This window comes from Vitis riparia, chromosome 11 (assembly GCF_004353265.1).
Source record: "Vitis riparia cultivar Riparia Gloire de Montpellier isolate 1030 chromosome 11, EGFV_Vit.rip_1.0, whole genome shotgun sequence".
NCBI classification, from domain to species: domain Eukaryota; kingdom Viridiplantae; phylum Streptophyta; class Magnoliopsida; order Vitales; family Vitaceae; genus Vitis; species Vitis riparia.
In genome coordinates, this window is record NC_048441.1 from 19,349,326 (window position 1) to 19,374,496 (window position 25,171).

General features: G+C 37.4%; 2 protein-coding genes across 4 annotated transcripts; one reads left to right on the forward strand and one right to left on the reverse strand.

Annotated features, from left to right (window-relative positions):
* The first annotated feature begins 5,577 nt into the window (after positions 1–5,577).
* LOC117924916 lies at positions 5,578–25,171 on the forward strand. Of its 3 annotated transcripts, XR_004652871.1 has the most exons (12): positions 5,578–6,515; positions 6,831–7,107; positions 7,316–7,501; positions 8,326–8,478; positions 8,898–9,347; positions 10,210–12,579; positions 12,714–12,916; positions 13,007–13,162; positions 20,516–20,750; positions 21,219–21,517; positions 22,222–23,727; positions 23,795–25,171. XR_004652871.1 is itself a non-coding variant. In XM_034843653.1 (11 exons), the coding sequence occupies exons 1-11, from the start codon at positions 5,761–5,763 to the stop codon at positions 22,523–22,525; spliced, it is 5,388 nt and encodes a 1,795-aa protein (XP_034699544.1). In that variant the 5' UTR covers positions 5,578–5,760; the 3' UTR covers positions 22,526–25,171. The 3 variants fall into 3 exon arrangements, 2 of the variants coding, with proteins under 2 accessions (XP_034699544.1, XP_034699545.1); XM_034843653.1 differs by having other exon boundaries at positions 22,222–25,171; XM_034843654.1 differs by having other exon boundaries at positions 6,426–6,515; positions 6,869–7,107; positions 22,222–25,171.
* Positions 23,000–24,928, reverse strand: LOC117924918 (pectinesterase-like). Its single transcript, XM_034843655.1, has 2 exons — positions 23,853–24,928; positions 23,000–23,713 (listed from the first exon to the last, which is right to left on the reverse strand). The coding sequence occupies exons 1-2, from the start codon at positions 24,904–24,906 to the stop codon at positions 23,019–23,021; spliced, it is 1,749 nt and encodes a 582-aa protein (XP_034699546.1). The 5' UTR covers positions 24,907–24,928; the 3' UTR covers positions 23,000–23,018.

Genomic DNA, 25,171 nt, shown 5'->3' on the forward strand with positions numbered 1-25,171 from the left:
TTAGTAGATTTAAATTAGTTTTTAGATGAGATAATTAAAACCCGATTTCAACAATTGATATGAGAGACAAAGGAAGATTTGAGTCACATGAAACTACAAGTTAAGGAAATGAGATATCCTATCAATGTTTTTTTTTGAAAATATAATTTATTAGTTAGGATTACGTAAGAGAGAATAAAAAGAGTTGGAATTAAAGGTAATATTCATATGGGTTGGTGAAGACGATGTGGTCCATTTTGAGTTTTGAATGTACATATTCATATGGTTCGTATCATGTGGTCCATTTGAGCTTTGTATAAACTCATCATATGGTTTTTATTAAAAACCTGAAGTCAATGAGAAATGGGATTTGTGCAATGATACATTTTTTTCCCAAGATACCCATAGAAACTTCATATAAGTTGTGTTCATAATAACTTCTACTTAATAAAACTAGATTAATGTTATAAACCTTAAATCCTAATATAAAATTTTGAAATTAAACAAATAAAATTCCTTATTATGTTTCATGAGATTGTAATAAATATCTCTTGTGAAGCCTAAAATAAGACATTTATTCAAACAACACATGAAAAATACTAATAGAAGCTTATACCCGACGTCTTTAAATGCTAAACATACAAAATATAAGTATAGAAAAATATTAAATTAATTTTCAATTGAACTAATCGACTTTAAGATAAGACATTTATTCAAACAACACACAAAAGTACTAATAGAAGCTTATACTTGACATTTTTAAATGCTAAACATACAAAATATAAGTACGGAAAAATATTAAATTAATTTTCAATTGAACTAATCGACTTTAAGATAAGACATTATTCAAACAACACATAAAAAATATTGATAGAAGCTTATACTTGACGTTTTTAAATGTTAAACATACAAAATGTAAGTACAGAAAAATATTAAATTAATTTTCAATTGAATTAAACGACTTTAAGATATGACATTTATTCAAACAACACATGAAAAATACTACTAGAAGCTTATATTTGACGTCTTTAGATGCTAAACATGTAAAATGTAAGCAAAGAAAAATATTAAATTAATTTTGAATTGAAGTAACTGACTTTAAGATAAAATATTTATTCAAACAACATGTGAACAATACTAATAGAAACTTATACTTTACGTTTTTAAATGCTAAACATATAAAATGTAGGCAAAGAAAAATATTAAATTTAATTGCCAATTGAACTAACTGACTCTAAGATAAGACATTTATTTAAATAACATGTGAAAAATGTTAATAGAAGCTTATATTTGATGTATTTAAATACTAAACATATAAGATGAAAGCAAAAAAAAAAACATTAGATTTAATTATAGACTTCAAACATATGGAGGTCACAAAACAAACAAGACATGCATCAAATCAGAATGAAGAAAGATGAAGCCAAATATCTGTAATATACATTCAAGATGTATTCATATGATTCAAGAAAATCTATTAGATATAAAGTGTCAGAGGCTTCTTGTTAAATCGATGTATCTTACTACTCTTGATCAAGCAATCAAGCTTTAGTTGTCCTTTGATGGTGAAATATTGGCAGACATATGGCTAGAAGCGAGCAAACGCATGTGCGCCAAACATGAACTCAGCATCTCACGCCCCAAGCCACGTCAAGTTTGCTAAAAACAACACGTTTCACGCCCATACCTCCCCATGTGGTCTCATAAAACTACCAAAACCCATCACGACAGTCGCATTTAAATATATTTGAAATTTTCCTCATCAGATGTTATTGTTACTTAACATAGAATTTCCTGACTCAATCCTGATCTCAAGCCACATTGCCCATGGTTAATTATCTGGTAAAATACGTGGGAAAAGTTGCGTATATCCATCTGGGGTCGAGTCAGCCACACACCCAACACACCCAACATGATGCTTCTTAACCCAGTTCGAATAAATTCTTGACCAACCACAGAACTGATTGCCTCAAACTTTGGTTTAGTGGCGTTTAGGATAAAGCTAAATGTGATTATATTAGTGTAATGGTGTCGGCGTTTTGTTCCCCAACATCTTGATCACCTTCCCATGAAACTAAATTCATGGTTGTGGGACTTAAAAGAGATTCCTTGGAGGAGTACTTATCAATTAATTAAAGCCATTTCCATCAAAAGCTGGAGGCTCTGTTTTGTCAGAATCCATGAACAGATGGATGCTTGTTTCTGGACGATAATTTGAATGTTGGAATGCAAATCCATCCACCTTAAATTATTGATCATGTTAATGACTGGGGAGCATGCATGCATGTGGTTAAGAAAATCAGACAGAAATCATCATAAGATTTTCCGGACTTAAAACCATGTGCTCTAGGTTATCTTTTCATGGACCATTCCGACCCCTGTCGGGGGGGCGACTGCTTCTTCCTTTTTATTTTTTATTTTTATTTATTTTTTTAGTTTTCCATTTTTTATCACGACTCTAAGAAACCATGCAAGCTTTTAAGTAAGTAGGTAGGTGTTGATAGTATTTGTCAATTACTCTAAGAATAAGACTGGAGAAAGTAGTGCCACATGATGTGTTTGAGCATAAAACACCAGGCCACTGGTCGCTGACGTTTACCCGCCAAGGAAAAAGTGTTGATGGGGATAATAGGCCTATTAGGACGACTGACATGAGTGGTTTTCATAATGTGCAAATTACTTTTTCTATGTCGGCGTATGATTCATGATATTGATTTGGGCCCATAAGATCTACCATTTTTTATTATTTATTTTAAATAAAATATTTTTCTATGTTTTAAGAGCTGGTCAGTAAGAAAACTGCATGTTACCAAAAGGTTTACAGAGACAATCCCTCGTAGACGAGATAGTGACAAATATCCTTTACGTATTAAATTGATAATTTAATATGATATCAATGTTATCTTTTAAAATCATGGATGTATGCCCTACAAAGTTGATAGACGAAGAGATTAAACCTACCATGTCTTCGTTGTAGTGAGGAGAATTAGTGTTTTAGCACGTGGGCACATGGGCAATGACCCAAAAAATATGGGACATGCACTTGGAGGCTACTTTTAACTGGTTAAGTTTACATACCACATTATTAGCATTCTAGGACAAAGATTTCGGTACTTTTTAGATTTTTTGAGATCGTGTATAGTGATTCCGAGGTTTTACATGGTAGTGTTTTTTTATCAGTAGTACTTTCTTTATAATTGTTTTTAAATGAAATAAAATAAAAAGTTTTTAAAGTTGTTTCCCCATCATGTTATAAAACCGAAAAATAATTTATAAAATAATTATTTATTAAGTAATTGTTCAATAATTATTTTAAGTGATTTTTTTTTAAAAAATCTAACGCATAATTCCTGTAAATTAAAAAAATTCTTCTAAACATTGTAAAGTACTTCTAACCTTTTTAAAATCATTCCCAAATGAGCTCTTTAATACCTTTAATTATTATTGGGTGATGAGAAAAGGAAAAAGAAATGAATTAGATATGCACAGCGAGATGAACAAAGAGCTTCTAGCCATCATACATTCACTCATCAAGAGGCTCTTTGATAGCTTTGATCACCCTGTAACAAGGATTAGATAGAAAGGGAAAAAGGAATGGATCAAGGAGGTTCCACCTCATTCAGGCCCACCTTGTCTCTCGTTGTCTATGATAGAATGAGTTTGGGAAAAGATAAAAGCATTTTAGGTCTTGAGAATTCTTTAAAAAAACTTAAGTGGGTATGCCTATGATGGTATCTCACTCCAATTAATTCATTATTTTTTTTTTAATTTTTTTGGTGAAGTTTCATTTTTCATAAAACCATAAATATTTATAGTATTTATTTATTTATAAATTGTATTTTATTTTTAATATGATTTAAAATGCTGATTTTATGAAGTGTTTCTACATTTTTTTTTAATACTTGAAAGGTAAATATTTTTAAGTATTAAAAGGAATATAAACACTTTTTACAATCATTATCAAACGATATTCTTAATTTTTTAAAAATAAAAAATTGAAATTGAAAAAAAAAGTAAGAGCTAGTATGAGAATTTATTACATCTCATCCCATTTAAAATTTTCCTTTAGGTGGAAATGAAAATATATATAAATAAATATGGGGTCGTAGATAGAAACCCATTCCATTAGCAACCCTAATTGTAAGAGTTGTAACTTTGAACCAATGTAGGTTGATATTGCCCCAAGCTTGAATATAAGAAGATGGGATTACATTTGGGCTTGTGAATGTGCTTATCAGGCATTACGTTTGGTGGCCCTAAGCAAAACCCCAAGAGAACCACGTTTAAGCCCATAAAAATTTAGATATATTCTATTCTTAACATAGTTTCATTTTAGGAATTAAAGAAGGTAAAAAAAATGTTAAGGAATTAAAGAAGTTAAAATTAGTTAAAAATTTATATATTTTTAAATTATTTAATAAAGAGTTAACATAAAAAGAGATGAGTTTTATTTATTGATTTTAAATCTATTTTTTTTTAAATTTTTTTCCTTAATTTTTTTTTCAATTTCTTTTTCTGGCCTTTTATCTTAATTTTTTTGAAAACTAAACATAGTCTATAGAGTAGGGTTTAAAGATTAATAATTTTTAAATTCAAATTTTATTAAAATTATCATTGATTTTAATAAAAATAATTTTTAAAATGCAATTAAATTCGTGGGCTACCCACATTTCCACAAGAATTGTAATTCGAACAGTCAAATTGAATACAATTTATTTCATTTCTCTCTTTCTCTTCTTATTTTATCTTTCATTTAGTAGTTAAAAGGCTCTTGCTTAAATCTTGCACAACCAATGGACAAAAAAATTTAGCCCGGTATCTGGCCCAAAAAAGGCCCAAATGAGGCCCGATTTATAGAATAATGTAAATAATATACACCCTGGCCCTAGCCCACCCTTTATATGGGCCTGACCCAATTTAGTCCATAGAAAAGTTGTATACTAAATAAACACAAGTTCAAAATGTAGCTTCAAACCATTATTTGATGGGCCAGTTAAACCAAATATTTTTTATTATTTTATCATTATCCTCACATTTAAAATGTAAATGAGAGGTAGCTTCAAACCATTTTCATTAAATAAATTTCATAATTTTTTATTTAACATCTAATGGGAAGATGATAAATTTAATTTTATAAATAATAAACAATTTCAATGATATAAAAAAAATATATTTTTTACTTATTTTGTAAGAATTAATTGGTTAAAAAATAATAAAATAATTCTCATATTTATAAATTTAATCTTTTTTATATATTTTTTTTCATTTTTGACATATATTTCCTTGATTATTTCAAATATTTACATATATATTTTAAAAGAAATAATTATTTTTACAAAAAAAGAATAATTTTATTAAAATAAAAATAAGAAATGGGTGAAGGATTAAACTTTCAAAATTAGTTTTTATTAATCCTTTTAACCAAATAAACCTTTTTTTTTTTTTTGTCGTTGAAAATTTGGGAAAGAGAGAAAATAATAGGGAAAAAAATAGAAAAATAAAATAAAAAATAGGAACCAACCAATGGCTTGGGTCAGCTGGGAATTGAGGGCCACGATCCATAGGCTATACCCATTCCATACAAAACACGACTTCTCCTCCCCGCGGTGGCAGCCCCACCGGCAGGTCACTTCCGCAATTATCGACCTCTACCTTCGCTCTTTCTGGAGCTTTCAGGCTTGTTCTATTCTCCTTTAGCTTTCAGCCAAGCTCTCTTTTTTCCATATCCAAATCTCTTTGAATCCGTACTATCCAACGTAGGCGAGGAGGAAGAGGAGGAGAATGAGCTCTGCGTGTAATTTTGCTAATATCAATCTTCACTCTCCGATCAGATTCTCTCCCAGAAGATGCAGGAGAGCTTTACAAATTCACGTATGGAGGCGTCGGAGACTGAAATCAATTCCAAGTCTGGTGGTGCGGAGTCAATTAGGGTCGCTTGTTCCGTCAACTTTTGAGAATTTGTTCCACACCTTGGTTTCTCAGTTTCCGTCCGTGAATTCACTGGATTTGGTGGCTCCGGCGCTGGGGTTTGCTTCCGGAGTCGCGCTCTACTTATCGCGGTTCAGGTCGGGGGAGGATTCGGACATTGGAGAGTGGATTTTGTTCACGAGTCCCACGCCGTTCAATCGGTTCGTGCTGCTTCGGTGCCCATCGATATCGTTTGAAGGGAGCGAGTTGTTGGAGGACGTGAATGAGAGGCTGGTGAAGGAGGATAGACACTTTGTGAGGTTGAATAGTGGGAGGATTCAAGTGAGGGGTTACGATGGGAGGGATGCTATAGTTGAGGAGAAGCTCGCTTATCAGAGAGAGTGCGTGGGCATGGATGACGGAGGTGTCGTATCTTTGGATTGGCCCGCTAATTTGGATTTGACAGAGGAGCATGGTTTGGATACTACTGTTTTGCTTATTCCCGGAACGGCTGAAGGTAGCATGGATCCGAATGTGCGTTCTTTCGTATGTGAAGCACTTTGGCGTGGCTATTTTCCAGTTGTGATGAATCCTAGGGGTTGTGCTGGTTCACCCCTGACCACAGCTCGGTGAGTAGCTATCCTTTTTATAGTTCATTCTGTTTTCAGTGACATAGTACTGGACCTTAAAGTGGTGAATTATTCATTCTTTGTAAAGTCAGCATCTTTAGAACTGTTTGATTATGGGGATGTTGTTCTTGTTTGGACATATGAAAATTTTCATGCAATGGCTTGCAACTTTTATGTACTCATTCTCCTAGCAGAAGGAAACAATTTTCACACTTAGTTTTCTAGACAAGAAAAATAATCCACTCGAGATTACTTTAGAAATTTTCTTGCAAAACGAGCTGATAGTAGGACATCTTAATTACTTCATTCATGTAGGTTATTTACAGCTGCTGACAGCGATGATATCTGCACAGCTATACAGTTCATCAATAGAGCAAGGCCATGGACTACAATGATGGGTGTTGGCTGGGGATATGGTGCCAACATGTTGACAAAGTACCTGGCAGAGGTTGGAGAGAAAACACCTCTTACTGCTGCCACATGCATAGACAATCCTTTTGACTTAGAGGAGGCCTCAAGGGTGGCCCCTAATCACATTGTTGTTGATCAAAAGCTCACAGGTGGACTGATAGATATTCTCAGATCCAACAAGGTTCATTATTGGTTTAATTTTTTAATGCAATATTTTTTTTTCATGAAAGAAAAATCATAACTCAAAAGAAACATAATTTTTTGCCTGTTATGCTTCAAACTTTGGAAACTGGTTTGCACTATTTATCATCCTCGTTTCTGTTATAACCTCTTCTATGATCCTGATAAAATAAAAAAGTCTCTGCTATGACACTATTAAATGTGTCCAGGAACTATTTCAAGGCAGAACAAAAGGTTTTGATGTGGAAAAGGGTCTTTCGGCCAAGACTGTTCGTGATTTTGAAAAAGCAATATCTATGGTATCTTATGGTTTTGATGCTATAGAAGACTTCTATTCAAAATCTAGCACACGAGGTATTGTTGGAAATGTGAAGATTCCTGTTCTCTTTATACAGGTGCATATTCTGTACTTTTAATGTTATCTTACATGTGAATTTTGCCCAAGATTGCCTATGTGTTATGTGTTTTGATCTTCTAATTGTTTCAATGAAACATCCATTAAGAATCTTCATGTTTAAAGTCCATTAAGAATTTGAGATAATTGGAGCTTTCCATAAAATATCTCAAGGAAACATTTTCATTTTCAATAAATAGAGCCTCTGAGGCTATGTGTAAATTAGTTCATGGATGGTTCCACAGATGTCTAAATACCTAAGATGTGTGAAAATTTCTATAAAAACATGCTTGCATGTGTCCCATATGAATTTGCTCATTGAAAAGGCAACCATATAACTGCAGTTGGAGGCTCTAAATTTCCTAATGTCTGAGCAGCCTCTTACAGAAATGGAAATTTGTTCATTGAAAAGGCAACCATATAACTGCAATTGGAGGATTTAATTATCCTAATGTCTTAACAGCCTCTTACAGAACCAGAAAAAAAAATAAAAATCCGTACCAGTCTCACCCATGCTATAATGCTGACTTTGTTCTCTGATTTCATATTTGCTTTGCTTAACATTAGTTAAAACTTTCTGGATGTCTATTAACTACCAATTCAATGATAGCTATATTTTATTTCACAACTCTCCACCCCCAAACAAATCCCTCGCCAAGAGGCAAACACCTTAATTGTTGGCATCTGGACTTTATGTTCAAAAATCCCAGTTTTGATTTTATGGATAATATTTTATAAGTTATTCAAAACATGTTAAAAGTTTCCTATCCATTATTTTATGCCAAAAAGAGTCTCTTACTAGTTACAGTTCTGTCAATTTAACAGAATGATGATGGGACAACGCCGCTATTCTCTATTCCACGCAGTTTGATAGCAGAAAATCCATTCACAAGCTTGCTTCTGTGTTCTTGTTCTTCAACTAGTGTCATCTTGAGTGGCAGATCAGCTATATCTTGGTGTCAGAATGTAACCATCGAGGTAATGAAATTTCTTCTTTATCATCGATCATGCTCTCATTGTACAAGCTTTGTCTGCATATTCTGTATTCATATTAGCCAATGGAAGAGGATTGTGGTAATAAAAATTCAGAGTTAGGACCGTTTCTGGCTATAAAATTTAATTTGTTTAAACCTGACATCTGTGTTACGTTTAATGAATTTGTAGTTTAGGCTTCCAATTGAAATCAATGAATTTAGAGCCTTTATAAGTGTAGCATACAATATAATGCCTTGTAACTTCTTTTAACTGTTTGAATTTCCACTGCTTGCTTTGAATTTCTTGAAAAGTTGCATTTACAAATTGTTTCATTAAACTTCACTGGCAAGCCAGGATTTTGGCAACTCATGATGCATTTCTTGCAAGTAATATTCTGATAAGCTTGCATTTGGTATATGCAGTGGCTCGCGGCAGTGGAGCTAGGACTTCTGAAGGGTCGCCATCCTCTTCTGAAAGATGTAGATGTTACCATCAATCCTTTAGAAGGTTTGGCTCTTGTGGAAGGCAGAGCCCCTCCTAAGAGTAGCAGAGTCAATAAGTTTTTCAATCCTGAGAAGTCAAGTGCTTTAAGTGAACATTCTATGGATCCTGTTAGTGAGATGCTTGCAGCTACTAACATCCGCCTTGGGCAAGATTCATGGAGAAATTTGGAAATTGAAGACAAGGAATTGCCAGAAGTGCACAACGGTACATTGCAGCAGAGCAGCTCTGTTGATGCAGAATTAATCAAAGAGGATGTAATTAGCTCAGTAGATAACGAAAGAGGGCAAGTTCTACAGACAGCACAAGTGGTTATGAACATGCTTGATGCGACTATGCCTGGTACTCTAACAGAAGAACATAAGAAGAAGGTAACACATAAGAATTGCAAGTTCACGTCCTGATGTCACAGCTGTGATTACACTGGTTCTCTAAACCTTTTTAATCATATGATTATTGTGTCCATGTTCAGATTTGAGTGCTGTAAATATCTGAAGAGAGCATAGATATTGTATGGTGCATGAACTCCAGATCTCTATTTTATCTTCCGAGTCATTTGCATATCATGAAAAAAGAAGTTATCAAATTATGCAAGTATAAAAAAACTGCTAGTTAAGGTCATATAAGTTATGCTGTAGATTTTGGCATCATTTCTTCTTGTGCAATATTGCAGTTTTTATTTATGAGCTGCTACTTGTAGCTTAATGTGTATGTGGTAGTGCTCTTGTGGAGAAAGAAGGAACGTTACAGTCGGTGGCTCTGCTCTTTGGTATGAAACAACATTCTGTGGCATGACTTGCTGTTTTAAGCATGAAACTGGGTTAGACAAGGTGTGGAAATAGGAGCTCCATTTTCCTGTTATAAAAGCAACAATGCCAACATAAATATGAGATTATCAAAGTTAACCATCATCAGCATCTTGCATTCTCAACAAATATAATATGGTTCATAATTCTAGATGGATATTCTACTTTTGACTTGGTTCAGGAACTCTTCTATAGCTCAAGCAGGACAAATATAGTTTTTCTTTTTTCCAAGAAATTGCCTTCTTATATTTTTTTGTACAAGATACTTGTGTTGTATCATCATCAGTTTTCTGTGATATGTTTCCTATTTTCTCCTTGGTGGAGTCTGATATGGAGCATATTTATGGGTTGTTATTTATTGTATAATCGTGGTATTGCTTGCCCTGATTGGAATGTTTTATGGTACTTACCCAGTATTCATATCCAGGTCCTGGCTGCCGTAGGTCAAGGAGAAACAGTTATGCAAGCTTTGCAAGATGCTGTCCCAGAAGATGTTCGTGGAAAGCTTTCTACTGCTGTTTCTGGAATTTTGTCTACTCAAGGCACAAATTTAAACTTTGAGGGTCTTCTGAGGATTGGCCAGATTCCTAATGTATCGTCAGGATTGAAATCAAAGATCCAAGAAGAAATTGGAATAACATCAAGTGGAGAAGGTATGCATAAGGATGCTCATTCTTCTGATCAGAGGAAAGGGGCTGATGATATGGCAGATGGCACTAATAATAATCAATCTGGCAATGAAAAACCTGCTGGCAGACTAGAAACAGAGCTTCAGCCCTCAGAGAAGTTGCAAAAATCTATTGATCTGGGTCAGGCTCAACCAGTTGGTGGTCAAGGCGGTGAAGTCTCTAGCTCAGTCAATAAGAGCACCATTGATGCAGTGAATAATCAGGAAAATAATGAGTTTTCCAAGGAAAAGCCTGCTCAATATTCTGAGAAAAGTGGAAATGGATCAGAAACAGGTGCTAATCCTAATTTTTCTAGTCGGTCTGAAAAGGCAGATGGCACGGAGGAAGCAATTAGTGATCATCAAAAGTTGGATCATGATGGTAGAAATGCTCAGATAGAGATGAAAGAGGAGAATCATTTCCAAAAAAATGAAGGAAAAATCCTGGATTCTTCAACTGATCAAAATAAGATGATTCCTTCCACCAAGATAGATGAGGCAGTTTCACCTCCTGGATCCTCATCTGAGCCACAAGTGATGGAAAAGGAAGTTAGTGATAATCAAAAGAAAGAAGACAAAACCATGCAGCCTATTCTTGATCAAAATAATGCCATTATGTCAGATTCTAATTCCCCAACTTTCAGTGTCTCTCAAGCCTTCGATACCTTGACAGGGTTGGATGATTCTACTCAAGTGGCTGTGAACAGTGTTTTTGGTGTAATTGAAGACATGATTACTCAGTTGGAGGAAAAAGGCAATCAAGATGAAGTCATAGATAAGGATGTGGTCAAGGATGAGAAAAGTGGTTCTGAGAGACAGAATAATCAAGTCATTAGCAACCACAAGTTGGAAAAGGAAGAGGACAATAAGAATGGCCTGAACTTTGAGTCTGACATCTTACATGATCCTACTGTACCCAGTTGGCATGAGAATCATACAGATACATTGCTTGATGCAGGACCCAGATGGGTAGAGGAGAAATCCAGTCAGACCCCAATTCCATTCAGAGGGAATGGCACCGGTAGTTCTAGAAATTACACAGATAGCCATGTAGGTAAAAAGGAAGATGGGAAGGACCATTTTGTTGGTGACAAACTTTTGGCTCGAAGTTTAGATAGACATAGTCATGTAAATAATATTCCACTTTACATAACTGCAACTCCATATGGAGATTCTCTTTATAATGAATACTTAAGAAAGTATCTTCTTTCAAAGATACCAAATACCAAATCACTAGATTTAGATACAACTACTGCTCTGTTTCTTGACTATTTTCCAGAAGAAGGTCAATGGAAGCTATTGGAACAGCCAGGAAACACTGGGGATTCCGTTGGTGATGTCAGGACTCTTAAGGGTATTGACAGAATGAGTCAGGCCTATTTATCTTCTAAAAGTAACGCAGGAAAGATTATTGAACCTTCATATGTGATATTAGATACTGAAAAACAACATGAACCAGTTAGAGGGTACAAGACAGTGGACATAAAAAATGAAAAGGCCGCACTTGGCAATGATGGGTCAGAGGAGTTGATATGCTTTGTTAAGAACATTATTGTGGATGCTTTGAAGGTTGAAGTTTGTCGCAGGCTAAGTGCATCATACATGAAGGAGATGGAGTTTGATCTTGCTAGAGATTTAGAACAAATTGCAAATGCTGTGTCTCTGATTGTTGGACAAGACAAGGAGCATGGTTGGCATGTGGACAGTAATGACTATAGAACCGGCCGTACTATAAAAAAGGTTGGTTCTGTTCATGGAGAGCGTATTGTTAGAGCAATCTCATCTGCCATTCAGGATACAAGTCACTTGAGGAGAGTGCTGCCAGTGGGTGTTATTGTAGGATCTAGCTTAGCTGCTTTGAGAAAATTCTTCAATGTAGCTGCAGTGCATGATACTGGCCAAAATGAAGCTGTGACCCTTGATGGACTGGAAATTGTTGAGGAAAAAAGTTATGGTCAAGTCAGTGAAACAGAGAATGATCAGACTCCTTCTGACAAAACTGAAAATTTGAATTTAGAAATAAGCAGAGATGGGAAGAAAGCAAAATTAAGAAATCTAAACGATAGCACTGTCATGGTTGGTGCTGTTACAGCTGCCCTGGGGGCATCTGCTTTACTGGTGAATCAACGGGTAATGATCGATCTTTTTAGAAGCTTTTGCATTATCAATTTAATTGGTTTTTGTAACCTGCCTTTCGGAGTTTTCTTTGCATATGTGTAGCCTCTGTGTGTGTCTCATGCTTCTTGTCATTCATATTTGTAAAGGATCCATACAACAGTAATGAAACTGCTGACAGTTCATCCAAGCCCTTCAAGGAGAAAGGAATTCAACTGAAAGAGCCTAACAAGATTGAAGAGACATTGGAAAAAAACCAGAATAACATAGTCACAAACCTTGCTGAGAAAGCCATGTCAGTTGCTGGTCCAGTGGTACCAACAAAAGGAGATGGTGAAGTTGATCAAGAAAGGTCTGATCATTTGATCCATGTAAAGTCCTATTTATTATGTATTTAATATCTCTGTTTATTGAATTTTTTTGTCATATCTTATGTGAACAGGTTGGTTGCCATGTTAGCAGATTTGGGACAAAAAGGTGGCATGTTGAAGCTGGTTGGTAAAATTGCTTTGCTTTGGGGTGGAATACGTGGTGCAGTGAGTTTAACCCGTAGGCTTATCTCTTTTTTGCGTTTTGCTGACCGCCCCTTGTTCCAGAGGTATTTTAAGTTACTGAATTTCTCTCTGCATCCTTCTCTCTTTGCAGTGAAAGAATATACTGTTACTGTAATAATTGAAATTTAACTAGGCAGGGGTTAAAAATTTTGATTTCCATAAGAAAAAGTTTGTTGAGAAACAAAGTTAAAAGTTAAACCAGTAGAAAGATATATTAGCCGACTTCAGTTAGTTTTGGCACAGAGGTTGGGTATAATTAATATTGAAAAATGGAAATTCCTGAAATCTTTCTTTTGTTTTTGCCATCCTTTAGCCTTAATGTTAATATTTATCAAATGATATAGCTTGCCATTCGCTTTATTGTTGGTTTTGGAGATATATGGTCTAATAGCCAAGAGTCTATATTCATGTCATCACATTGGCAACAAAGCCATTACTTTTGCAAGCTCTTGGCATCAAACCTGAATCTTGGTCCAGCTGCCTGTTTCTGATAATCATCATGTAAGATTGATGGTTATTATTTTATTTCATTTTGGCTGGTGGTATATTTCCCCTGCCTCATTGGCTGATTTATTAGTTTGTCATTGCTAGTGGAATTATAGCCTATTATAATATCTTGTTAGTTGAGGAATCTGGGAAATATATATTTTTAATGTTACATCTAGATGTAAGAGTGAGTTTTAACAATGCTAACTGTTGAAATTTGGCATTCAAAGTTAGGGTTTTTTAATTTAGGAAAGTATTTTAGGAATAAAGAATGAGAGATCATTTAGGATGATTCAGTTTCCTAATTTTAGGAGAGAATCAAGCTAGATTGATTTTTCTTATTCAATCAGTTGTGTATATATATGTGTATGGTGTGTACCTAAAAAATCAATAAAGGAATTCAGAAATTCTTCATGGTATCAGAGCCAGTTTTCTGAAACCCTAATCCCTTCTGGCCACCTCGTATTCAGGCCATCATTCATTCCGGCCAAATCTCTCTGGCCATCTCTCAATCCGACCATCTCTCATTCCGGTCATCAGTCCCTGTTCTCAGAGCCAAGGGAGAAAACGCTTTCCAATCGGTAATCGTCGTCAGAAAAACATTCACCGCCGGCGAACTTTTCCGGCGACGGTTTTTTTCACACCGCAAGGAGCGTCTGGAGGAGATCTACAACTTTTCCAAAAACACCGGAGCCAGAAAACCATCCACGCGCCGCCCACGCGCGTTTTTCCGGCCGGCGACTGCATCTCACGCGCCGGCGCGTGAGGGCGCGTGAGCCACTTTCCGGCGACGCGCTTCCTACTCCAAGCTCGCCTGACGCCGACCAGCCACCCTACGTACCTGTTTCTGCCATCCAAGCCCTGCACGTGCCTCTTTTGGGGTCTTTTTGCCTCCGCGAGCCCTCCGATCAGCTTTTCCGACGTCCTCCGGCTATTTTTCCTCAACTCCAATCCCTGCACGTGCCTTGGGAAGTGTTCTTCTACCTTTCCGGTCCATGACGAAATACGGAATGGCATCATCACAAGTATCCAGCGTCACGTCACCAGAATTAGGAGGCAGATCTGAAATTCCAAACCTTGGTGGTAGTGATTCCTCTCCTATTCTCATCACAGGACACAAATTAAATGGCCATAACTACTTACAGTGGTCACAATCTGTGTTGCTGTTCATTTGCGGTAAAGGAAAGGATGAGTACCTCACTGGAGAAGCAGTCATGCCAGAAACTACAGAACCGGGTTTCAGGAAGTGGAAGATTGAAAACAGCATGATCATGTCATGGCTTATCAATTCCATGAATAATGACATAGGTGAAAATTTCTTGCTGTTTAGGACTGCAAAGGACATATGGGATGCAGCCAAAGAAACTTACTCAAGTTCTGAAAATATTTCAGAACTTTTTCAGGTTGAATCAGCCCTACATGACTTCCGCCAAGGAGAGCAGACAGTTACTCAGTATTACAACACACTCACAAGGTATTGGCAGCACCTTGACTTATTCGAGACTCACTCATGGAAATGTCCTGATGATGCAGCAACATACAGGAAAATTGTGGAACAAAAGAGACTGTTCAAGTTTTTCCTAGGACTAAACAGGGAATTGGATGATGTTAGAGGCCGAATCATGGGCATTAAACCCCTGCCAAGTCTCAGGGAGGCTTTTTCAGAGGTTAGGCGTGAAGAAAGTAGAAAGAAAGTGATGATGGGATCCAAAGAGCAACCTGCCCCAACATTGGATGCCTCTGCCCTTGCGACTCGGTCATTTAATAGTAGTGGTGGAGATCGTCAGAAACGGGATAGGCCTTGGTGTGATTATTGTAAGAAACCAGGCCATTATAAGGAGACTTGCTGGAAGCTTCATGGCAAACCAGCTGATTGGAAACCAAAGCCACGGTCTGACAGAGATGGCAGAGCACACGTGGCTGCCAACTCTGAGAGCACCTCTGTTCCCGAGCCGAGTCCATTCAACAAAGAGCAGATGGAGATGCTACAGAAACTATTAAGCCAGGTTGGCAGTGGCAGTACTACCGGTGTAGCCTTCACTGCTAATCGAGGAGGAATGAAGTCGTGGATAGTGGACACAGGTGCTTCTGATCACATGACAGGAGATGCTACCATTCTTCAAAATTACAAGCCAAGTAATGGTCATTCATCCGTCCATATTGCTGATGGTTCAAAGTCAAAAATTGCCGGGACAGGTTCTATAAAACTTACTAAAGACTTGTATCTTGACTCTGTTCTCCATGTTCCAAACTTGGATTGTAATCTTTTGTCCATTAGCAAATTGGCCCGTGATCTCCAATGTGTTACTAAATTTTATCCAAACTTGTGTGTTTTTCAGGACTTGAAATCGGGGAAGATGATTGGCAGTGCTGAACTGTGTTCCGGGCTCTACCTCCTCTCATGTGGTCAATTCTCAAACCAAGTTTCTCAAGCAAGTTGCGTACAGTCTCAGAGTATGTTAGAGTCTTTCAATTCTGTGTCAAATTCTAAGGTCAATAAAGATAGTGAGATTATAATGTTACACTATCGCCTTGGTCATCCTAGCTTTGTTTACCTTGCAAAATTGTTTCCCAAATTATTTATCAATAAAAATCCAGCATCTTATCACTGTGAAATTTGTCAGTTTGCAAAGCATACTCGAACAGTCTATCCTCAAATCCCATACAAACCTTCGACTGTTTTCTCTCTAGTACATAGTGATGTGTGGGGTCCTTCCCGGATAAAAAATATTTCTGGCACTCGATGGTTTGTGACATTCGTTGATGATCATACACGGGTAACATGGGTTTTCCTTATGAAAGAAAAGTCAGAGGTCGGGCACATTTTTCAAACCTTCCATCTTATGGTTCAAAATCAATTCAATTCCAAAATTCAAGTCCTCAAGTCAGATAATGCAAAGGAATACTTTACTAGTAGTCTCAGTACTTATCTTCAAAATCACGGCATTATCCACATAAGTTCTTGCGTTGACACCCCACAACAAAATGGGGTGGCTGAACGCAAGAATAGACATCTCTTGGAGGTTGCCCGGTGTCTTATGTTTTCCTCTAATGTTCCAAACTATTTCTGGGGGAAGCTATTCTCACAGCTACTTATTTGATTAACCGTATGCCATCCAGAGTGCTTACCTTTCAATCCCCACGTCAACTTTTCTTAAAACAATTTCCTCACACCCGTGTAGCCTCTTCTGATTTACCACTCAAAGTATTTGGTTGCACGGCATTCATTCATGTGTATCCTCAAAATCGTAGCAAATTTGCTCCTCGAGCGAATAAGTGCATTTTCCTAGGATATTCTCCAACCCAAAAAGGGTACAAATGCTATTCTCCAACCAACAAAAGATTTTACACCACCATGGACGTCTCTTTCTATTAACATGTATTCTTCTATCCCAAATCTCATGTTCAGGGGGAGAGCATGAATGAACATCAAGTTTGGGAGTCTCTTCTTGAGGGTGTACCTTCTTTTCACTCAGAGTCACCAAATCCTTTTCAATTCGCGCCCACTGAGTTGTCCACACCCATACCGTCATCAGTCCAGCCATCTCCTATGACCATCCAGTCTCCCATGCCTATTCAACCTATAGCCCCACAACTTGCTAATGAGAACTTACAAGTTTACATCAGGAGGAGGAAAAGACAGGAATTAGAGCACGGATCACAGTCAACATGTGGCCAATATATTGACTCCAATTCAAGTCTTCCTGAAGAGAACATAGGTGAGGATAGGGCTGGAGAGGTGTTAATTCCCAGCATTGATGATTCTACTCTGCCGATTGCATTGAGGAAGGGTGTTAGGAGATGTACAGATCACCCAATTGGGAATTATGTTACATATGAAGGGCTATCACCATCTTACAGAGCATTTGCTACTTCTCTTGATGATACTCAGGTTCCCAACACAATACAAGAGGCATTAAAAATTTCAGAATGGAAGAAGGCAGTACAAGATGAGATTGATGCACTTGAGAAGAATGGGACGTGGACTATCACAGATTTGCCGGTTGGGAAGAGGCCCGTGGGGTGCAAGTGGATTTTCACCATAAAATACAAAGCAGATGGATCAGTCGAGAGATTCAAGGCTCGTTTGGTAGCTAGAGGGTTTACGCAATCCTATGGGATAGACTATCAGGAGACTTTTGCTCCTGTTGCAAAACTGAACACTATCAGGATTCTTCTCTCATTGGCTGTCAATCAAGATTGGTGCTTGCAACAACTGGACATAAAAAAATGCGTTTCTAAATGGTGACCTAGAAGAGGAAGTCTACATGGAAATACCACCTGGTTTCGAAGGAAGTATGGCAAAGAATCAGGTTTGCAAACTCCAAAAATCCTTGTACGGCCTTAAACAATCTCCCCGAGCCTGGTTTGATAGATTCACAAAAGCAGTCCTGAAGCTGGGCTACAAACAAGGTCAGGCTGATCATACTCTATTTGTCAAGAAGTCTCATGCCGGGAAAATGGCCATATTGATAGTCTATGTTGATGATATTATTCTATCTGGGAATGATATGGAGGAATTACAGAATTTGAAGAAGTATTTGTCAGAGGAGTTTGAAGTTAAAGACCTTGGAAATTTGAAATATTTCCTTGGTATGGAAGTGGCTAGATCAAGGAAGGGAATTGTAGTCTCTCAAAGAAAATACATACTCGATCTTCTTAAGGAGACCGGTATGCTTGGATGCAAACCAATTGATACTCCTATGGATAGTCAGAAGAAACTTGGTATCGAGAAAGAAAGTACACCGGTAGATAGGGGGAGATATCAGCGGCTCGTCGGGCGCTTGATTTATCTCTCACACACTCGGCCAGATATTGGCTTTGCAGTGAGTGCTGTAAGTCAATTCATGCACAGCCCCACTGAGGAACACATGGAAGCAGTCTACAGGATTCTTAGATATTTAAAAATGACACCAGGGAAAGGTCTATTCTTCAGAAAGACAGAGAACCGTGACACTGAAGTATACTCAGATGCGGATTGGGCAGGAAACATCATTGACAGGCGGTCCACTTCTGGATATTGTTCTTTTGTTTGGGGAAATCTTGTTACCTGGAGGAGTAAGAAGCAATCCGTTGTAGCCAGAAGTAGTGCAGAAGCTGAGTACAGAGCTCTTGCACAGGGAATCTATGAAGGGATTTGGATAAAAAGGGTTCTTAGTGAACTGGGGCAAACGAGTTCATCTCCAATTCTGATGATGTGTGATAATCAGGCAGCTATAAGCATAGCAAAGAACCCCGTGCATCATGACAGGACCAAGCACGTTGAGATTGACAGACACTTCATCACAGAGAAGGTGACTAGTGAGACGGTTAGATTGAACTATGTTCCTACCAAGCACCAAACCGCAGACATCCTCACCAAAGCTTTACCTAGGCCTAACTTTGAAGACTTAACTTGCAAGCTGGGATTATATGATATATATTCTCCAGCTTGAGGGGGAGTGTTGAAATTTGGCATTCAAAGTTAGGGTTTTTTAATTTAGGAAAGTATTTTAGGAATAAAGAAGGAGAGATCATTTAGGATGATTCAGTTTCCTAATTTTAGGAGAGAATCAAGCTAGATTGATTTTTCTTATTCAATCAGTTGTGTATATATATGTGTATGGTGTGTACCTAAAAAATCAATAAAGGAATTCAGAAATTCTTCACTAACTTACAATTTCGAATTTTTGTATATCATATTCATTCTTTTCTTCTTCTTCTTCTTCTTCTTACTTAAAAACGGTTTGGGGCCTATAGTGTTTAACTATGCACAGGCTCTGCCTGTCAATTTTTTTTGCTGGCCTATGATGCCAGTCTTGATTGTCTACCCTTTTGACGGTAGTGTTGATTCCACATCATACTAGCACTTTTGTTTTGTTTAACAGCACTCACCATAATTCATGTTTCTTTTTCATATATCTACAACAAACATTTCTGAAAACCTTAAGCCAAACACAAATATGGATGTGGCTGATATTATTTATGACCAATGATCAATGGCAGACCCACTTAGGGGCCGGGGGATCTTGACCCCCTTTAAAAACCAGTGACCTCTATCTTTTAAACTATTCCTCCATATATAACAAGAATAAATAAGATGGTTGAAAATTTGACCTTGATCAATTATAGGAAGTTCAATTCTTAGTATTAAGATGCATATTCTGATTCGATTAATGATAATTTATATTATAAAAAAATTCTTAATTTTTAATTATTTAAATATAGATATTAAAATAAAAGCTCTATTCAAATCTTTTTCTCTTAATAATTTTTAGTTGTTTAAATTCAAATATAAAAATAGAAGTTTCACGTCAATTCATTTATCTCACTTAATAATTTGTATTTGTTAAAACACAAAATCTAAAACAGAAGTCCCATTTAAATTCATCTCTCACTTAAATAAAATTTTCCAAGCCCCTTCATATTTTATATTTTGAGAGAAGAAAAGAAAAAGGCAATATAATACCATGTTAAATTTTCAAACAAAGAGCTTCATTTGCTTGATTCTTTTACAACTTTATTTGTGTTTGTTACCCTTTTCATAAAGTAAAATAACATGGACACAACCATTAACTTCCAAATGAAAAGTCTCACTTGCCTGATTTTCTATGACTTCTCTAGAATTGCTCCAGAAGAGTGATAAGGTTATTTAAGATATAAAGTCTCATAGATCAATGGTATGATGCTTCCTTTCAAGTACATTTCTGGCTCCACCAATGCTTATGATCTGTTAGGGGGGATGCAAAAGGTGGAACTTCTCCAGTTATCCTGTTCTTTATTCTGGAAATTGTGGTGGCAGATTCTATAATTTTTTGGAATCCTTTGGTTATCTTTTTTTTTTTTGGTCTATTAATGCATTTTTTGTTGAAATTGTGTGCTGTGAATGTTTTACTCATTGGTTATTTCTACAATCATGTTTTCTTCTCTAGGATTCTTGGGTTTGTCTGCATGGTGCTTGTTTTATGGTCACCAGTTGTGGTTCCATTGCTCCCAACACTTGTGCAGAGCTGGACAACAAATAATTCCTCCCGGATTGCTGAGCTTGTTTGCATTGTTGGCCTTTATACTGCTGTTGTGATACTTGTCATGTTATGGGGCAAGAGAATTCGAGGGTATGAAAATCCATTTGAGGAATATGGACTGGATTTGACATCATCACCAGAGGTATGGATTTCAGCAAGTTTGGGGACACAGAAATAAATTATGTGTTCCAACCATGCATAGAGTGTGCTACATAATCTAGATCGGAAATGTTTATGTGAGCTTGTGAGTTAACTATTATACATAAATATTTTCAGTGTCTTTGAGGCTGTGGGTGTATGCCTAAAAACAATGGGTGACAAAAATGCATTTGCATGAGATCCCTTTTGATTAGTCTGGACACACCCATAAACAATGGGGAGAAATGTCCCTACACATCAAAGGGTTTTGGTCATTTCTTTTCTGGATAATTGACAAATACTTTTTCTTTTCTAAATCCGTCATGGCATTATTAATTTTTGGTTTTCCCTAAATACACTTGGCTATAGGTTTTTATCTCAAAAGTTGAAGGTCTTTCTGAAATTGATTCCATTCCCTTTCATGTTCTGTTTCTTGGAAAGAATAAGCTAAAGTTGTGTTCCTTGCTTGCAGATCCAAAATTTTCTGAAGGGTTTGATTGGAGGAGTTATGCTTGTTATGTCGATACATTCTGTGAATGCATTACTTGGATTTGTCAGTCTCTCTTGGCCTGCAGCTTTTGACACTAAGACATTGTTCAAAGTGTACGGGCAAATGCTTATGCTTACTGTTCGGGGGATTCTAACAGCAGTCAGCATTTCACTTGTGGAAGAATTGCTTTTCAGGTCGTGGTTGCCTGAAGAAATTGCCGCTGATCTTGGATACAATCGTGGAATCATCATTTCAGGACTTGCATTTTCTTTATGCCAGAGGTATGTTTTATATTTTCCAATTTGCAGTTACACCTGCCCTTCAGCTATGTGTATCGTCCCTTTTCTTTTCTCTTTCTCTTTTCTTTTTCACCTGAGAGAAGAAAAGAGTGGAAAAGTGTTTGGGTGGTGAGATGCGGTCACTAACTTCTGCTGTTGACTTTCTAATTTAGCTTCTTTTGTTCATCCTGAAGTCCAAATGTGAGTTTTTTGAGATCAGCCCCAGTGGCAGAATTTTCTTTTTCTAATAGATGCTTGACCAAAATTGGAACTTAAAAGAAATATTTCCCATTTTACATAAGTGCAGTTTAGTTACACACTTGACCTTGACCATTGGTTAAACTCATCTGGAATTCAAATTAGCCAATTAGGTGCAATGCTTAACAATTCAAACCCTAGTATTAAGCCCTGGAACTTTCCTTGTTTCTCTGTGTAGTTTTATCTTCATCTATCCAGAGATGCTCTCTTTCCTCTTTGTTTGGAGATTAAATCATTTGGTTGTTTACAAACACCTCCATTGACAAGTTTTTGCTGTTTTTCTCTATGTGCCACAGGCAAGATTTACTCATTGCGATTTTTTCTTTTCTTTTCTTTTCTTTCTTTCTCCCTTTTTATGATTCTCTTGTGTTGATTTTGTGAGGGCTATGGTTATCAAAGTGCTTATTACATGCAAGACCATCATAAGCCTCTTTTCAAATGGGTTTCAGGTCTCCACTGTCAATACCCGGGCTATGGCTCTTATCTTTGGTTCTGGCAGGGGCTCGGCAAAGAAGTCAAGGTAGCCTCTCCCTTCCTATTGGGCTGCGTGCAGGGATAATGGCTTCAACTTTCATCTTACAAATTGGTGGTTTCATAAAATACCAACCCAATTTTCCTCTTTGGGTAACTGGGACTCACCCACTTCAACCATTTAGTGGAGTTGTTGGTCTTACCTTCTCAATGATATTGGCGATAGTTCTCTATCCAAGACGGCCTCTACATAAGAAGAAAACAAAGACCCTTCAGGAATAAATTGAGAATACACAATTTCATGATCAAAAGCAGATAATGAAGAATAGCATATTGTTTGGTGATGCCTTTGTTGTTGGTGTGTCAGATTGGTATGGCTTGGAAGTCCATGTCAGCCTTTAGCTAATGTGCTTACTAAGTTTATCCTCTGTGAGAGGAAAAATGAGTCTTCGATGGAGGGAAGGCAAAGGGAAAGAAGAAATAAGGAAATTGGAAGTTCAAAGAGCTGCTCCTGCTGTTGTTTCTTATGCTACACCAAGGCATCTGTTTAGTGTACAGTTGGTATATCCCAAGCATCAGATACAAAGCAATTTTTTGTAAGTAGAAAGCAACACGAGTATAAACTGTGTTTATCAGAGGGTTCATTTTTCGTACTTGCATCAAAGTGTACAGACAGATTCACTTTTTTTCCCATCTGTTCTTCACACTACAAATGTGTAGAATACATCATAGCTATATTGATAGCTGTATATGTAGAATACGTGTCAATGTTTCCTTATGAGCCATGAACTAGGGGAAAACCAATGGACTCTAACCACTCACTGGCTCCATGTAGAAAAACTTCAGCTGTAAACTGCTTGGCTATGTCTTCACTGCAATTCTTTCTGTAGCCACCCCATGTGACTCTGTGCCTTGTGTCTGATCCTGGTCCAAAGTTCAGGTATTCAATGTACTCCACAGTGTCTAAAGTGCTATACTTATTCCATTTGTGCCAACCCTGTGGGTTTATCAGATCTCCTAAGTAGCTCTTCATGACCATAGTCCTTGAGTAGTTCCTCCATGGGCGACCCAGGAAAGTCAAAAAGTTTCGTCTCTCAGCCAAAGGGAATTCTGGTGCAGCTACTATGGTGCAGTTTTGTAATGAGATGCCAGTGTTCTGATTTGGGTCTCCTCTCCCTTGAGCAGTGATCATGTTCTTTTGTCCGGGGCTTGGTTTGCGAACGAGTATAAGACAGTTTTGGAAGACTGCTGCTGCATTTCCAAAGATGAAATCTATTGTGCCTTGGATTGTGCATTCACGATAGAATTGGCGGAGAGAATGAGCGTAGAGGGTGTCCTGATACGAGCTGAAGTTGCAGCGGTAGAAAGCAGAATTGGAGGTCACTCTTACTGCAACTGCCTGGTGCTTCTCGGGGCCTGCCGTGTTGATGATGGTTAGATCCCTTGCTAAGAACTTGTCTCCAACCACAGCTACAAAAATCAAGGTAAGAGTCATTGACTTTTCAGAAGATACCAGAAATAAAAAATTATATGTTTCAAGAAATCTTTCAGGAAAGCTCAGGCAAATGAATCTGAAGAACAAAAGCCTATATGCAGAAAGTAACCATACTTAGGGTGGCTGAAGTGAAGGTGGAAAACCCATCAACAAAGCTTTTAGACCCTGTGATCACTGTTGAATTCATCCCATCTCCTACCAACATGATATTGACCTTTTCCCTTGGAATCTCCACATTTTCCTTGTATACTCCTGCCTTTATTTTAATCACAAATCGATTACTGCTCTTGTTAGGCGCCGTACTGATTGCTTCCCCAATGGTGCTAAAATGTCCACTGCCATCACTTGCAACAACGATGTCCGGCCTTATTTTAGGCACCATTTCAATCAGTTTCCGATCAATGGCTGTCATCCATGCTGGGAATTCGTCCCTTGGCATTGTGGTATTCATGATCTTTCTGTCCCTAAGGGCTATGGTTTCCATGTACTTGATAATGGCCAAGCAGTTGCTGATCATACCAGAAATAGGAGTTAAGACGGATTGGAGATGTCCCTTGAGACCCTTCTGGCTTTCAGAATCGGCTTCTTCCAGGTCAGTGAATCCATCGATGCATGTGTTCTCATTTGTCATGGCTGCACTGAGAAGGGTCTTGAGGTTCGTGTATAACCGATGAGGATCCCCTATAGATGGCGGGAAAGCATGCAGGTCGTCAATGGCCTGTCCAAGTTCATAGAGGGTTTGGTCTGTCATTTCCATGCAATCATTCAGAGCATTCTTCTCTTGAGAATTCAAGTCTTGGTAGGTGAAAAGGGCTTTAATATCGGACCCAGAATCCATCACGGAGCTCACCGTTGCATTGACTGCAATCTCAAGAATATGGTGGAGGGTGGTGGTGTTCTTGGAAGTGGCAGGAGCAGAAGAGAGAGTGGTGAAGCAGAGAGAAGGGTAGAGAGTGTTGGTGCAGGCGTTCTTGATGAGTGGATGAAGAGGTTGAGGTTGAGTTGAAGAACGGACCAGTTCTTGGTCTCCTTCCTCGTTGAGAAATGAAGCAAAGAGAATTAGTGTTGGGAGTGTGAGAAAGACCCCAAGTACAATGGTCATAAGTCGGGTTCTTGTGAGATCCTTGGGGGGTTCATGGAATTTCTTGATTACGGTGGTGGACTCCATGAATTCTTTTGATTGAATAAAGGCACAGGGAAAAACAAGAAAAGAGAGAATAAGAGAAGTCTTCAGATGAAGGCACTTTGAGAGGAAGATGGGATGTGGCCGTGCCTGAATGAATGGGGTACTGGACCTTTATACTAGCAACTCGTTGCTTCCTTCTCTGATCTGACTCTTCATCCTTTTTTCATTGCTTTCTTGGAAACAAAACTAAAAACTTGTTTGCCAGTGATTTTAAAAGGGATTAAAAACGTTTCCTAATTCTTAGAAA